The 17977-nt window shown below is 42.0% G+C and overlaps 1 protein-coding gene across 7 annotated transcripts in view; it reads right to left on the bottom strand.

Annotated features, from left to right (window-relative positions):
• The window catches only part of DMPK (DM1 protein kinase), an 817401-nt gene that overhangs the window by 103097 nt on the left and 696327 nt on the right, over nt 1-17977 (bottom strand). For 2 of the 7 annotated variants that reach the window (XM_085625612.1, XM_085625613.1), the window contains exon 13: nt 15307-16685. The exons of the other annotated variants lie outside the window; for them this stretch is intronic. In XM_085625612.1, the coding sequence (XP_085481738.1) occupies nt 15559-16685 (1127 nt within the window). In that variant the 3' untranslated portion in view covers nt 15307-15558. Of the gene's footprint in view, nt 1-15306; nt 16686-17977 lie in introns of those variants that run through there. 7 annotated transcript variants of the gene reach the window in all.

Raw genomic sequence — 17977 nt, 5'->3', positions numbered from 1 at the left:
ATTGTCGTACACACCTGCTCCTCTGCTGAGCCATGCTTTTGTCCGTACATGGGGAGGACCTCTTCGACCAGCTTCTCAAGTTCTTCCGGATAGAAGGCTGGGGCCCTCAACCCATTGGGATGCGACATTAGGGCCAGCAGAAGAGCAAAACAGCAGCTAATGTTGATGAGGTTGGTCTCGCACAAGTGTCAGTTGGCAAGTGAAGAGGTCAGGTAACTGCCACCTACATATACACTACATGCCCAAAGTACATCATGCACGCACCCGGCATTGGTGTGCGATTTTTGAAAACATCCAATCACGTTCAAAGGAAGTTCAATCTGCAGTCTACACCACCTACCGCGTGTCGAGCAGACGCTTGCAACATTTAAAAGTTGAAAGTAACGATGTGCGAACCAACATATGTGCCCTCTCAACGGTCATCACCAGAGTGTGTAGCAAAACCACCATACAACTGACTGACCACAGGTATTGTATAAAAAAGAGCACTTATGGTCACAAATTTCCATTTGAAAATGTTCAGACACAGACTGATCTCCCCACTTTTGCCTCCTATGTCCAGATCAACTCCACAGGAATCAGTATTGTTTACAACAGTTATTTCCCTCCTAAGCTACTTATAAATTGAAGGTGTACCTTTTGATGAATATGCAGCTCACCAACAGGGAACATGCTGGGGTGCACTTAGGAGGACATCGACTAGGCAAGACATCCCCTGTAATGGTGACATTCTTCAACAATTTCATTGTACTTGAGCATCTTGACTCTGCTGGTGTTTTACTGTACAAAATGGACAGATTGTTCATATGGCAATGATGTCACTACACGGTCTTGCAGCCAGAAAAGGACATTGAAATGTTTCTTCGTAAATGCACATATTACTGTGTAAACAGGAGTAAACCTCCTCAGTTTCATATTCTGATTGTATCATTATGTATATGTGCATTGAGACATACCATCACACCTATGGTTTAGCAAACTAGTTAGTCATGTAAGTCACTGAAGCATATGTACTCTCAATGGCTGTGAGTGAAGATTACACAGCGTGAACACAATATGGACTCCATACACTCAACTAGTGTTGTCATACAGTACACAGACAGGACACATCTGTACTGTAATTTCTGACATGTACACAAAATAATTGTCAACATGCACACATGTTTTGCAAATATATCAGGAAATGACTATGAACAAATGGATGTTAGGTCTGGCAAAGTTACATAATACATCTATGTACAGCATCACACGTGTTGTCTATGAACGTCAGGCCAGCAAACATTACAAAAAGTGTCATGTAATGTTGGTTGATGGCATCTCTTATCTCCAACAATGCCATCACAGACATAAATCATATTTTCACAGTAGATAGTTGTCTGAATATCTCATTAACCATACCTAGCAAACTTTACATGCCCCTGTAGATTTTACCTACATCTGTTGATTACACACCCATCATGGTTTTCTCAGATTAGTCTCGAAGGATTAATATGTGATGTCCCATGTGCACAGATAAACAGCTAAAAATGTCATCCAAGACAGTAATTAGATGTGATGAGGTGGCAGGACTCAAGCGTACATATACAAATGTGGCTTTAATAAAAGGACTAAACTATGTACAATGGACGATGCATGAGGTCATATCAATTTGGCTTAACACATGTATGTTTGGCATTTGTGCCTACACCATTGCCTACAGTAAACTGCAACATACTACTCCACCTCGGGAGGGGCAACATATGACCAACACAGGCACCTCAGGGAACACACATGGATAGGACATACTACTCTGCAGAAGAGGGGGGCTGAGGTGTTGGAGGTGGGGGTTGGACTTAGCCCTTGAAGGTTGTTTCCTTTTTTAAGCCGTAGCCTTCTTCCTCCTCCCTTTTTTGGGGACAACTTTGCTACAGTTTGGTCTGGGCAGGGGGTCCAGATTAAACAAATTTTGGATCAGGTTGGAAGGTAGAGGGAGTGGGCCGAACTGTAGTGTTGTCATGTGATGTGTGTGTAGTTGTGGTGGGTTGTAGGACTGTGGGTGGGGATGGCTGACCGTGTGTAGGTGTGGTGGGTGTGACGACTGGGTGGGGATGGTGGCTGTGTACAGGTGTGGTGGGTTGTGGGGATGGCTGGCTGTGTGTAGACGTGGTGGGTTGGGTGACTGTGCGTGGGAATGGGAATGGCTGGCTGTGTGTAGGTGTGGTGGGTTGTGTGACTGTGGGTGGGGATGGCTGGCTGTGTTTAGCTGTGGTGGGTTGGGTGACTGTAGGTGGGGATGGCTGTCGTGTGCTACATCTGTCTGTCTGGGTGCATGCATGGATGTGTGTAATGTGAGTATGGACAGGTACAGGAAGGGGGATGTGGATTGTGGATGTGGAAGATGAATGATGTAGGTGTGAAGGCTGGAATAGGGTAAATGCTGCTGTTGAGGAAGCCAGAGCCTGAAAATTTCCCTGTAGGGCACACATACCACTATGAATGCCACCCAGGTATGCAGCCATCTGAGCACGTTGGCTACCCAGACCCTGGATGGTATTCATAAATGCAGTCTGCCTGACAGAGATCTGTTTCAGGAGTTCAATGGCCTCCTCACCGAGGGCAGCCGGTGGCACATGGGCAGAGGTGCCTGGAGTTGTGGAGATGGCTCCTCTGAAAGGAGCGGACCTCGGGAACTGGTTGTGGAGCATGAGGGAGGACGGAGATGGAATGGGGAATGGGGTATATTGACATCAGGGTGCATAGTAGCCGCCACCACCAGGGAATGGCCACTGGAGTCCAATTCAACAGATGTAGTAGTGTCTGTGTCCTCCATGGAAATCCCCTCGCTTTCCTGGCCACTGGGTCCATCGGTGTCTGAATCCAGATTAGACGAACTTGTGGCAACTGCATCGCCAGGATCCTGGGCCCTGTCTCCTTCGCTTGACTGGGTGGTTGCAGAAAGAACAAGTTAACTAGGTATTAGGAAGACATTATGACAACCATGTGTTTCTAAATTGTAGACCCTGCACAGATTACTAGCATATTAAAAATCCATGATGCCATACATGTCCATGGTATTTCCACATCACGAGAATATGAGCAGAACATATGTTCATGATATACAGCATTACATGCCAACATAACAAAGGTAGATTTGCATCCTTTTGTTCCCTTTACGAACAGACTCGAGGACCTAACTTGTTATTCAATGTAAGATATCAATGTCAGGGACATCTAGAAATGTCATTATGTCTTGGTGAGTCATTTGTTGAATATGTACTTTCTTCATGTTTTTAAGGTGAACGCCATCATTTAAAGTTAAAATCACATATATCATGTCATTTTACCCACTTTTCTAGCATACCTGTTTACTATGTTCTAAATGTCAACTACAATAGTCCCCTAATCATACACTTACAACAGCGAGTCTTTAAGCCACAAGACCTACAAATGATGCTACACATGAGGTACATTTGTCTAGTGCATCATGTGTAAAGTAGGTTATTTGTAACCAGAATATTTTGGAATAGTTGAGACGTGTAGTAATACACAATATTGTGCTGATGGACACCTCATGACATGGATCAACTGACACCCCAGTACAATGCGTGTCTAGTCCTTGACATGTGTACACATAATTGATGCAACATGGACCCAATGTTCATTAGAGGATTTCAGGTGTTGTGTCTACACTGCTCACATGTATTGTCTTTCTCATGTCTCATACATGGTACGTTACATTTGAGAATGTACCTCTAACCATATGTAAGACCTGCTCAACATCATCAGAATTTAATTTGATACAGTGTCCTCCTTTGTGTATGTAAGACTTTACTGTAGAGTAAACCCTGACATTGGATGTGGCTTACCATGCTAATCCACATTATACACCCTGGTGCTTTATGCACTGCCCTCCACTTCAATTATTCTGAACTGTACAATGAGCTGAAGATACAAACATGAAAATGCTCAGAGACACTTGTGGCCATGATGACAAGACATATTTAGTTGCCTCATTACCCAAGCAGACAACCCCTTGTTAAGCATCAACACTCATGCTGCTTGTGAATGACATCACCTGTAACGTAACTAAGGTGTCATCTTGTATGTTGTCTTTGAAGTACATTACTCACTCCCCCCTTGATGCTGTTGTGCTCTCAACAGCCCATGTAGATCCGGATAGGCCACCGCCAGGATACGGTACATCATGAGATTCATGGTCCCGCATGCGCCCCTACAATGTGGGGAGGACTGTCCAAGCTGGAACTGGGCGATGTTGTAAAAACTCCGTGGTAGGTCCTTCCTCCTTTTGCTACAATGAATGCTGCGAAGGGGATGAACTCCCAAAGACCTCACTTTCTGGGTAATGGCTTTCTAGTGATGCCGCTTGAGATAGGTGTTGAGCTGCATTGATACAACAGAGGGAGGCAATTAGTGGTCTGCCATGACTTCGTCTGACAATGTCTCATACATCTGTAGGCAGTGTTCGGACCTGTACCTGAGAAACTGTTGTGAACAACGGTATCACATGATATTGTTTAGGTCCATACACAGAAACATAGAGTTGTCTTTTGACATTAACACAACAAAAGTTTTGTTAACTGAATGATTGGCCACTAGTTAGCATCATGCGCAACAACTTTATGCACTGTGACAAAAGCATCCTGAAGATCATGCATGCTCCTGACTCTGAATTTTTGGGGAGTCAGACACATTGTAGTCTGAAGTAAATCGAAGCAGCACAGTCAGTCAAAGTCAAAATTCCTTTATTCGATATGTAAAACATTATCATAAAAGTACAATAAAATCATATTAAAACATCATAAATGACATAAAAGTTTTAAAAAGAGTGATAGAGAACATGATTTAAAAATTAAAGAATAACCCTTATGAGATTCACTTGATGGGGAGGAAAGACATATAGCATAAAAGGGCATATTAATCTTTTATGGTTGCATAGAGGCCCTGGTTGTTACAATCTTTTTCAAATAAAGGGATACCACAGCGGCAGCTAGTGGGCTATCTAATGCTTTCATTTTGAGAAGGCTGCCCTGCAGGAACGTAATCCCCAGGATTTGAGCAGTGGTTTCAGATAGGTAACCCTTGGCAATTGATAAAAGTTACAAAATAAAATGCAATGAATATTAGACTGTGATGACAGACCATCACATGGGCATTTCTCCAGATTTCTCGACCAACAGTTCTGGTTCGGAAATGTCAGCAATCTGAAAAAGGTATCGGTGCGGAAACGAGTCACAAGCATACGGGAAAATGGGGAAGGAATTAGAAAAAGATAATGTTGCATCCCTTCAACAGTAGTGGAGAGTTGATATTCCAGCACGGTATGCTTGGCATTTTCAATGGTCCAACGTTGGTCAGCCAAATGGCTGGCGACTAATCGTTTTAAGGTGACTTTGGGTATGCTGTTTAACATGGAAGGATCAGTAAAAAATTCTGGGTGCCCTATATCACGTGACAAGTTTCTAATATAATTCAACCATTTGAATCGATCCGCCTTGCTCAAACTGAGGCAATCCATAATAATTTCCCTATTTAAGTGAGTTTCGGGAGAGGTCCAGACTTTATGCCATAAGATTATAGGAGCAGATTTTATCATGTCCATAATATATGTAAAACCAAGTTCATTGTGCATTGCAAAAACGGAAGTACCACGTGGAGTGGCCAAAAGATAGCGTAGGAATAAGTTCTCGGAGCGTTGTATGTGGACTGCCTGATCTATTCCCCAAATCCCAGATCCATATATACCAGTAGAAACACACTTGGCACGATAGATCTGTGATAAGGGGATGATCGGGCATCCTCCTAGTTTTTTCGAAAAATTAATCAGCGCACCTATAGCTTTGGAGAAGGCAGCTCCTCTAGCTTGGGCAGCAGCCCGCCAGGAACCCTTCCTCTCAAAGGTAATGCCCAAGTAGGGAAACCTGTCAACGCTTTCGAGCTTGCTACCGTTTATAAAAATGGAGCATTTTCTTTTCCCTATTCCCAGGCCACAGGACATGGTAAAAGTTTTTGACGCATTGATTTTTAAACCTCGCTGTGACATGAAATCTGTAAAGTCATTTACTGCACTTTGGAGGCCCCTGCGGGTCTGTGACATAATTGCTGCATCATCCGCGTAGAGTAATATAGGTATGGGTTTCCCATTTATGGTGGGATAATCATAATATTTCTATTGAGGTACTGGCCAACAGAGTTTATATAGAGAGTGAAGAGTAGGGGGGCTAGGATACAGCCCTGCCTTACACCTCTTTTAATATAAAAGCTATCAGAACACTCTCCTTGTCTGCCGAATCTGACACGAGCTGATGCTCCCCTATAAAGCTCTTTAATAAATGCGAGAATGGGGGGCTCAATACCAATCTCAACAAGGGATTCCCAGAGAAGCTCGTGGTTGACGCAGTCGAATGCAGAACTAAGATCTACAAAGGTCACGAAAAGGTTCCCCTTTTTTGCCTGAGTGTATTTAGCAATAATGAGGGTCAAATTCAAACCTTGCTCAATAGTGCCTCTGCCCTGTCTGAAACCATATTGAAAATTAGAAATTATGTCTTGTTCACCCAACCAATCGTGAATCCGGTTTAAAATAATACGCCCTGCGACTTTCATAAGAGAGTCGAGCAATGAAATAGGGCGATAATTAGAAGGGTTGTTCCTATCACCTTTCTTAAAAATCGGGACAACGACCGCTTCAGGCCATGTGTCTATAAAACCTATTTTATTCAAGGAATTTAGAACATTTGTGAGCAATGGGGCCCATAAGTCCAGCTGTGATTTAAAAACTATAATACGTAGAGGGTAGGCCCAATAAACCCTTGAGGGCTTAGGCAGATAAACTAGTAAGGTAAGGTTGCCAACAAGGGATTCTGTTTATGATAACTCAGTTGAATTTCTTTCTAACCAATTTTAGAGATGTACTTTAGGCCAATTGTACACGTAACATAAATGTTGTCAATAGACTTTTTGCATATATAAAAGGTACACACACGGGATTTGTTTTTGTGAATGAATCACAAGTCTTTTTATATAAATCAAAGTCAAAAAAAGGGGGGGGGAAGAAGAAATACACAAGGTACAATAAATTTCAAGCAATACAGCATGAAAGATGGGTTAACTTAGAACCACATTTCATCAGATAACATCTATTTCCAGGTGATTTTGACAGAGACTAATTTCAAACATGAAAAGAAATCAACTGTAGTTGTCTGATACTAGGAAATTAGATGGTGGTGTCGACGTTTCGGTCTTGGTGGCAGAAGTCCGTTAGACCATCTTCAGGACAGTTAATAATTGCATAAAACACCCCTATATAAACATAATACAAACAATTGCATTAATTAACACATAGTGATTTAAAAATTAATTTTAGACTACCCGTGTGTGCAGAGTGGTCTCTTCATGATAATTAATCAAAACAGCTAAATTAATACTGCATAGCAGGGAGGTTACATTAAATATAGTCATTGACATATTTAAGAACAATGAAAATCATATAAAAGTCAATAAACTTAGGATTTTGCCATAAAGAAGGTGATAATCGTGATTGTAGATCTTTAAAGCAATCATTTTCACTTTATCTATTGTGTTTTAGAAGTTTTTAGATAGATATTGATCTAATCAAAATAAAAAGTAGAAACATTTGCTTACTTTATCGGTTTAGAGAAACACACGTAGCTTATTATTCGCGTTTGTATGTTCTTGTCAAGGCGTGTTGGTTGAATATATCACCTGAATTTAAAGTATATTATATTAGATGCAAATCCTACAAGGTTAGTGGAAGTCAAAAAAGAGAAGGAGGGGGGTCATCGAAATGACTCCTACCTAGTCGCTGACAAACTTTCTCCTACATGGAGATTCACACGATCAAAGTCCTCGTTATTTCAACTTTCGTACTGTAAATGAGAAGATTTAGATACCATTCAGATAGTACATTGCTTCTAGTGACTTAGTTGGATACAGCAGATTGTATCAGAGACACTCATTCTAGAAAAACTACCATAAGTGGTAGCGTCTGGGTTTTACAATATATTTCATTGTGATAAGGTAAACGAGCATAAGTTGATTAAATTACTCTTGTGTAGAAAATGCTCGTTATTTGACATCGCTTATTCATCTATCGTGGTCGACTTAGAGTAAGTTTGAGCAGCTCGATACGGCTGTTGACTTTGAATACCTCACTTTAAAAGATAAAGCAGTACTAGATGGCTACGGGTAGTTGAGTATGGATGTGAACGAAATCGTTCGGTCTTTTTCAAACATCAACATATGTTTGTCTAATGGGTCTGAAGCAGCGTAACGGTTGATGATCCAAAATCTAGCAGTATATTGAAAACATTTCTAGGAGGGGCTGCCTCGTGCGTACAGAATCTAAATTAAAGAACAACAACGAGTAACTTACATTTTGAAATGTAGATTAGGCTCGAGAAAATCCGCCAAAGTCAGGAACGCCTAATCTAACGGAGCATGGTCAGCTCATTTTAAAGCTGACTAATTAGGGGGCGGTTCTCGTAAGTATTAGCGCAGATAGTTGAATCTACTTTGAGAATTAGGTAGCCATCTTGTAGATAGATGAAACTCTATAGAAATGTATTGACTCAGTTTCTATGTGCTTTTTACATTTTCTTGGACTAACGTATTGTCGATATTACGAGCTTATGTCGCAGTTTGGACTTAAATAGCCCTAGATTGTATGTTTTAGTCTTGATGCTGCCAATTATCGGAAATCAAAGTCACTTTTACCCTTCACCTATAAGAAAGCAGCGGCCATCTTTGACTGTCTACCTGTCATTGCGTCAATACAGATTAACAGACTAGTACTTAGAACAGAGGTGATCAGTTGTATTCATCAATAAATCATACAATCTAGGGCTATTTAAGTCCAAACTGCGACATAAGTTCGTAATATCGACAATACGTCAGCCAAAGAGAATGTTAAAAGCACATAGAAACTGAGTCAATACATTTCTCACAGTTTTTAGAGAGTTCGGAGAATACTGCTGTTAATCTGTATTGACGCAATGACAGGTAGACAGTCAAAGATGGCCGCTGCTTTCTTATAGGTGAAGGGTAAAAGTGACTTTGATTTCCGATAAATGGCAGCATCAAGACTAAAGCATACAATCTAGGGCTATTTAAGTCCAAACTGCGACATAAGCTCGTAATATTGACAATACGTTAGTCCAAGAAAATGTAAAAAGCACATAGAAACTGAGTCAATACATTTCTATAGAGTTTCATCTATCTACAAGATGGCTACCTAATTCTCAAAGTAGATTCAACTATCTGCGCTAATACTTACGAGAACCGCCCCCTAATTAGTCAGCTTTAAAATGAGCTGACCATGCTCCGTTAGATTAGGCGTTCCTGACTTTGGCGGATTTTCTCGAGCCTAATCTACATTTCAAAATGTAAGTTACTCGTTGTTGTTCTTTAATTTAGATTCTGTACGCACGAGGCAGCCCCTCCTAGAAATGTTTTCAATATACTGCTAGATTTTGGATCATCAACCGTTACGCTGCTTCAGACCCATTAGACAAACATATGTTGATGTTTGAAAAAGACCGAACGATTTCGTTCACATCCATACTCAACTACCCGTAGCCATCTAGTACTGCTTTATCTTTTAAAGTGAGGTATTCAAAGTCAACAGCCGTATCGAGCTGCTCAAACTTACTCTAAGTCGACCACGATAGATGAATAAGCGATGTCAAATAACGAGCATTTTCTACACAAGAGTAATTTAATCAACTTATGCTCGTTTACCTTATCACAATGAAATATATTGTAAAACCCAGACGCTACCACTTATGGTAGTTTTTCTAGAATGAGTGTCTCTGATACAATCTGCTGTATCCAACTAAGTCACTAGAAGCAATGTACTATCTGAATGGTATCTAAATCTTCTCATTTACAGTACGAAAGTTGAAATAACGAGGACTTTGATCGTGTGAATCTCCATGTAGGAGAAAGTTTGTCAGCGACTAGGTAGGAGTCATTTCGATGACCCCCCTCCTTCTCTTTTTTGACTTCCACTAACCTTGTAGGATTTGCATCTAATATAATATACTTTAAATTCAGGAGATATATTCAACCAACACGCCTTGACAAGAACATACAAACGCGAATAATAAGCTACGTGTGTTTCTCTAAACCGATAAAGTAAGCAAATGTTTCTACTTTTTATTTTGATTAGATCAATATCTATCTAAAAACTTCTAAAACACAATAGATAAAGTGAAAATGATTGCTTTAAAGATCTACAATCACGATTATCACCTTCTTTATGGCAAAATCCTAAGTTTATTGACTTTTATATGATTTTCATTGTTCTTAAATATGTCAATGACTATATTTAATGTAACCTCCCTGCTATGCAGTATTAATTTAGCTGTTTTGATTAATTATCATGAAGAGACCACTCTGCACACACGGGTAGTCTAAAATTAATTTTTAAATCACTATGTGTTAATTAATGCAATTGTTTGTATTATGTTTATATAGGGGTGTTTTATGCAATTATTAACTGTCCTGAAGATGGTCTAACGGACTTCTGCCACCAAGACCGAAACGTCGACACCACCATCTAATTCCCTAGTATCAGACAACTACAGTTGATTTCTTTTCATGTTTGAAATTAGTCTCTGTCAAAATCACCTGGAAATAGATGTTATCTGATGAAATGTGGTTCTAAGTTAACCCATCTTTCATGCTATATTGCTTGAAATTTATTGTACCTTGTGTATTTCTTCTTCCCCCCCCCTTTTTTTGACTTTGATTTATATAAAAAGACTTGTGATTCATTCACAAAAACAAATCCCGTGTGTGTACCTTTTATATATGCAAAAAGTCTATTGACAACATTTATGTTACGTGTACAATTGGCCTAAAGTACATCTCTAAAATTGGTTAGAAAGAAATTCAACTGAGTTATCATAAACAGAATCCCTTGTTGGCAACCTTACCTTACTAGTGATTTAAAAACGTCAATAGGTACACAGTCAGGACCGGGAGGGGCTTTCTGTCAATGCCAAGAGCACCTCGGTACAGTCAAAGGTAAGGTCTAAAGGAAAAAGGGTAGGGACATTCAACTCTTTGTCATGATTATAAAGGGAATCCGAGCTAACTGTAGGGACTATTTGTTCTTTTGGATCATATAATGTGCCAAAATGGTCAACCCAGGTATCGGCGGGTATAGCCATCTCGATCTTTGTAACCCGTGTGCACTGCAGAATGGGTGCATTGACAGCTTTCCAAAAAGCTGTGTTATCCCTGTTGTTAGAAGCTTCCTGTAAAGCTTGCCAAGCCTCTGCTTTTAACTGTTTCGTTCTTGCCACCCGTGCAGCACGGTATTTTTGTCTTGCATCCCGGATTTCCGGCTGGTTTCGGGGTTTGTTTTTTAGGCTGATTTTAAGATGTTTCAAAGCCTTTAAGCAAGATCTATCAAACCAGCCTATGCTGCTTGGTAAAGTTTTCTTTGGTGCTCTAGAGAGTAAATTCTTAATCTCTGTCGAGATAACGGAGAAAGCATTTTTAATTGCCTGTGGGCTTTCTAGGGTGGACAAGCATATCTGTATATGCTCGTATGTATTGTTAACTAGAGAATTAAGGAACACTGAAGGAACCACTTTGTCCCATTTAAGGTGAAGACCCATCGTACATCCCAAGATGAGAGGCGGGGTGTAAGACGGATTTACCCTTAGATCATCGCCAGGTGTTACAGCTGTTTTTATGGTCACCGTTAATGGGTAGTGGTCGCTAATAGCGCAGTCCAGTGTTTCCCAGTTGGTAATAATCTCTGAGTACCTAGTGGATATCAAGATATAATCAATTGTAGAGTGGCAGCCTCTCCCATTGAAAGTAGGTTTAAAACACTTCCAAGGGTTACACAATTCGTTCGCATACGATAAATTGAAATGCGATATTAACCCATTCAAAAGGTCGCCTAAATTGGTATGCAAAAAATGTCAAATGGTGTCACCTCTGATAGAATCCAGACCACAGGTACCTCCTTTACTCAATGTACACAAGGAACAGTTGAAGTCCCCTACCCATATAAGCAGCATATCAGTTTGAAGATAAGACTCAGCTTTAATTAGATCGACCTTTAGGCCATTAAGGACCGTGTCATAGCGAGAGCTAGAGATATTGTTGTAAAAGTTGACCAGGGTGATATTATGACAACGATTGCCTTTTAAAGAGATGATCTGATAATTTTCAGTCCCGATAAAATTGATAGGTAATATTCCTGATTCTACAGATATATTAGTCACTAGTCCACCTCTGTTCCTGCCATGTGAACTAGGAAGAGCTGGAGTATGTACGGTCTTATATCCTAGGAGATGGAGTTCATTAATGTTCCATCTCTCCTGTAGGCAGATGATACTAAAAGTGGAAACCGTTTGAACCCATAAGGGGTTTGTCAATTTATCAAGGAGACCTGCCACGTTCCAAGACAATAGGCTTTTGGCCAGGGTTTTTTTGATAATGCCGATATTGCTGCTCATAACGCCCTTGGGGTGCTCAGGGGTATCCTTTAACTGGCGGAAAACAGAGGAAACTGAAGAACATGCCATGTCGTCAGTCTGGTGTTGATTCCAGAGTGGATTACTAATTAAGCCATCTCTTGGAGGACTGTGCTCAAGATTTAACGAATGGGAATCAGTGGGTATTATTGTCTTTATTTCAAGATTACAGGGACTCATAAGGTTGGTCCTATAATGTATGGAATCTCCCACTGGGATGAATTGAGAAGGGCTCCAGGTGACGGTTTTACTGGTCTCATTTTCCAGCTTTGGGAGTCAATCTAAATCATCCAATCCAGAAAGAACAGCAAATCTGTTTAAGGTAGGAAGCGATGAGTAGAAGGATTCTGTATTAGTCCTCAGTAATGAATGTGACTTTGGGGGATTTAACAAAAGGGAGCGCGGGTAGAAATAACTTAGGGCATGAGTCGAGATGCCTAGACCACTAGATGGTATGTACCAATCTATGATGTGGCGCAGTACCCTGCGGTCTCTAAAGTTTATAATAATTACATCTCCCTTAATGTCCTTTGGTCTAAAACCCAACCATCCCATCCTTCTTACATGGAGTATTTCCCCGTTGATATCATTGGGGAGTGGCCTATTTTTAGTGAACCAATGAACGACCTTGTTTTTAAGCTCCTGATAACCCTCTGATTTGTCCCTGGCCAGTACAGGGACACCAGCAAGAATCACCACATATGGAGCTGCTTCTGGGGGCAGGTCAATATGGTCGGTCATTCCCTCCGGGCCTGACTTTATGCACTGTGACAAAAGCATCCTGAAGATCATGCATGCTCCTGACTCTGAATTTTTGGGGAGTCAGACACATTGTAGTCTGAAGTAAATCGAAGCAGCACAGTCAATCCTCAGCCATCACTTACCGTACCTTGCCAGAGATGGCAAGATATGAAATGTAGATATGTGTTGGTCATAGTACACTATATGGCACTTCTAAGTCACCAAACATCTATAGTCTGCAAGATTACTGAGCATCCAACATCAAACAAATCTCACCTGCTCCTCTAAAGTGCCATAAAGTTTGGCATACAGGGGAACACCCCGTCCACCATGATTCCGAGTTCCTCCGTAGTGAAGGCAGGGGCCCTCGCACCTGTCTAGCCTGGCATTGTTGCTTCCAGCGGGGATACACAGCAGCTGATGTAAATGAGTTTGTGTATGGCTGCAGTCTCTGCAGGCAATAGTGCATGTTTTTACAAATAAGCATAACTGTACGCACCATGCGCGGTCCTGCATGTATACGGGCATTTTGATTGACTTTCCACGGTCACATTCCCTAACGTTAGCCTATGGCCGAGACCGCCACAGGAGACTGCGTCACACTCACGGTCTCTGACCCTCGATGTTAGGGGCCTTCCTGAGACAATCTCGCTATGTAGGGCATGCACTATTGTTGCGGCCGTCTCATTCTCAAACCTTTCGTTGTCATATTTTAATCAGTGACTTATTCTGGCAAATTGATTTGCCTTGTGAATTTGTACTTCACCCACGTCTGTGCTAAGTTCCCAGGATCACATGATGACATCATACTACGGAAAAAAGCAGCATTCCACAGCTGATGTCACGAATCAGACCGGAGAGGGCATGTCTTGTGGGTAGGTGTAATGTATGTTTTCTCATAATTGTGACATCTCTTGTACTGTGTTAAATTATCCTGTTGACATTGTGCACAACTGTCATTGTCACCTGTAGGTGCTCCAGCATATCAAAACATGCCATGGCTGTTGACGCTGCTGAGGAATCCCACAATTCCAGGCGTACACAAAACTACTTTTCACAATAGCAGGTATGTGTTTAAGAGTGTCGAGGCAGACATTGTGGCAGTGGGGTTCAGATAAGCATGTTAACATTAAGTGTCCAATGTTTTCGACAATGTGTGGTCTGGGACAGGTGATATGGGCTGAATAGGATGATTTATTGTGGCAAATGTGTGTGACACTTCTGCATTGACCAATGTGCAAGCGGCAAGTTTCTATTTGTGTTTGGTTCAAAATCAGCATGCAGGTTAATAGCATCTGTGGTTTTGTGTTAAAGGTGTCTACACAACGTTTTCTTCACTAGGTCAGCGTGTATGTGCTGCAGTTCCGATGTACGAAGTGTACATTGTGGATTCCCGTCAGAAATTCGTATTGGGGGTGGCCTGGACAGACCCACGAGGAAGGCAATTTGCACACCCAATGGATGTTTTGTTCCTGACTTCTAGGGTACATTTTTTTATGTTGCGTTGATTGCACAAGCTAATGTCTATAATATGTGACATCCCTATTGTGACCAAAGAAAGGTGTTCTGCTACTCTGATGTGCGCTGCCGCAGGATTTGGTGCCTGTATGTAGTAACTGTTGTGTTGAGATATGATATTTGGGCTGAATGTGTGATGCCACAGAACTGGCTTTGGCACCCTACACCTAATGCTGAACCATTTGGGTTGATTTGAACCTGCGGAGAGAAGGTTGCAGGAGATGTGTCGATTTCTCACATCTGTTTTAGCATGTCATTAAGCTCTGTTTCTGGAACACTGCCTGACTGAGTAAAGGTTACTTTTACGTATGACTTCTCACACAAACTCTGAGTCTGAATTCACTGTTGCTCTTACATTTGCACGAGGCCAGTCACTTTAGTGTTTATCATTACTTGACATAGTTTATTTTGCATCATGCAACCCTTTATCTAGATTACCTTGGCATGTTTTGGGGCATTGTATGTTAATTAGGATATGTACACATCACACCACACCCACACGAGCTGTTGTGAAATAAGGATTGACAACATGTTTAGGTGATAGATATTTATGTTGTGCAGGAAACAGGAATAGGTTTGGTAAACAGTGTCCCATTGTAAATTGTGGTACATGTGAAGCAACGAAAAAATGCAGAAGAAAACTTTCAGGATGAATGTAATGTTTGGAGTGCAGTCCATTTTCCATTGGTGAAGTATTACTTACTCCACACATCAGTGCCACGAGTGGTGTACAAGAACAGTCAACAAAGTGGAGGTGTTGTAAGCACACAGACAGACATCATGGTCAAGGTGGACCACTTGGGGGCCTTGTGGTTTTGGAAATCTTCCTTCCTCTGTTTTTAGGTGGACGTCCCCGCTTCCTGAATTGGCTGGGCTCCAGAGCTGCAGAATCTTGTGTGTCTGCATGACTGTCCTCCTCAAATGGAACATCACGTCCTCTGGCTGCTGCTGATGTTGATGGCTGCGATGTGCCTGGACCAGAGGGTGTGGTTAATGAGGGTGTTAAAGGCTGGCTCCGGTTTTCATTGATGTCCCGCAGGGCACTGACCAGAGAGGCCACCTCTGTGTGCAACCCAGAGAGATCTTGCTGAATTGATTCCAGCCTCTGGTCACTGGACCGGTGCAGTTCCGTCATTTCCCTTAGGACAGGCACTATCTGGCCCAACGCACCATGGCAGTCTTGGTAAAAACCCATTTTTTGGGTGAAGGCAACCTCCGCATTCAGATCCTCAGTGGGCTCAGCTGGGCACACCACGTGTCTCTTTCCACCACGTCTGGGAAAACTGTCAGTTGCCCTAGCACAAGACTGCCCTCTGCCACTCAGTCCAGCCTCCTCTGTGTCTGTGATGGTGTTCGCCACTTGAGGATGCGGAACAGGTCGGCAGGGTATTGGCCCACCTGTACTAGGGGCACTGGATGTGGTTCGTAATGCAACAGCTGTGGTGGTTGGAGGTGTGGGCCCAGTGACACCAACTGAGTCTGTCTGCTCCACAGGCTGGGTGTCAGTCTCCTCAGTGTCCTCAAATGGGTCGGGCACAATTCTCCTTCCAGCACATCTGGCTACACTGGCCGTTGACCTTGCACAGGATTGGCTGCTGCCACTTGGTTCCCCCTCCTCAGTGTCCGTGTTGATGTTACCCACCTGAACAGGTGGTACTGGCAGGCTATGTATGGGTGCGCCTGTGCTAGGGGCACTGGTTGTGGATGTTGTTGTACCAGCTGTGCTGGTTGAAGGTGTGTGCTCATTGAGACCAACTGAGTCTGCCTGACTGAGCAGCCCAGAAGTGGCAAGAGTGCTGTCATCGTCTACGAAGTCCGTGTCATCACTGAGGGCTTCTTGGGTATCTTCAGGTTCAGTGCTTTGACTCTGCTCCCTGGCCTGACTTCGACGTACAACAGGGATAGGCTCATCTGTGAAAGAAAACACAACTGTTAGTTCGAAATGGAATTTGTATCTGAGGGATGACATATTCTAACTTACAACTTTGATGTGTGAGGTAACAAGAACTTACCGACACAGACTGATATCTACATTAGTGTTTTTAGTAATGACATACATCATCCCATTCATTTGCATGCAATATATAAATTTCACATGCTCCGCATTGTGACAGGTGGGGCACTTTGAAGTGCATCTAGCAGACAATCACTTTGCTGTGTAGTTGTCACCCAGTGTCTTTTGTAAGACATGATCTGGGTATTTATTTTTCTATTATGCATGACACATGGACCAGTGGCTATGTATCCTTGTGTTGATACTAGGTTGTCTAACACAGTATTTCCACCTTCGCCCTACCTGTAACGTAAGTACACTAATGTATTTTTTTAACACTGTTGTATTTGAATATTGATTGTGCAACAGTCATCTGTTTGTTGATATGTCCGGAGCTCACAGGCTAGCAATTGTTGTTGACCTTGTTTTGCATTTAATGATCAAACGTTGCAGCACTACGCTCCTTTATCATCTATTTCATGCTCTTCCAATGGCTGAGCTCGGACTGCTTTGTATTCCACGAATATGTTTGGTATGTGAATGGGAATTCCTCGGTCTTGATGCTGACCCAGCTCGGATGATATTCAAACAGGGTCTCATTACCTCCTCCACACGGGGGAGAGTGAGTTTGTCTTGACCTTCCATTCTTACTTTGAAAGGACATTTTTGTTCAGCTAAGAGGCCTGAGTGCCTGATTACGTAAACAAGATGTAGCTCTCAGATCTGGTTGCTCGACCTTGATGAGGCAGATGTTATGAATGTGTAGTGAAACACAGTCATTGTTGCACACAGTTGTCCTTTGTGCAGTCTTTAGATATGTAACATCAGTGGTCATACTTAGAAAACCCAAGGAATCTGCTAATTAGACATATGCTATCAGTTCGGGCTATGACTGATACTTATGTACTGTGTTTGTGTTGCTTCAGAATTTAATTAATTTGAGAGTTGACTGTGTGTTTGGTCTCTCCACCTTGTGGATGTTCCTAAATAAAGGTGGTCTGTTCATATTTCTACTGTTCAACAATGGATTCACCGTCTATGGTCCAGCTTGAGAAAAAGGTGCTTCAATTGTGTTATGACAGGATGCTGCAGATATTCAGCATCATGGTTTTGAGTGAACTGGACATTATTGGTCCCTTAGTTTTCGACCTGCCTGGTTTGGATGCTTGCAGCCTGTTTTCCACTGTCTATGGTGTCCCTTTCAGTGGGC

Source organism: Triturus cristatus, chromosome 9 (genome assembly GCF_964204655.1).
Source record: "Triturus cristatus chromosome 9, aTriCri1.1, whole genome shotgun sequence".
NCBI classification, from domain to species: Eukaryota; Metazoa; Chordata; class Amphibia; order Caudata; family Salamandridae; genus Triturus; species Triturus cristatus.
Note: the sequence above shows the minus strand (reverse complement) of the source record. Positions and strands in the feature narration are given on the sequence as shown.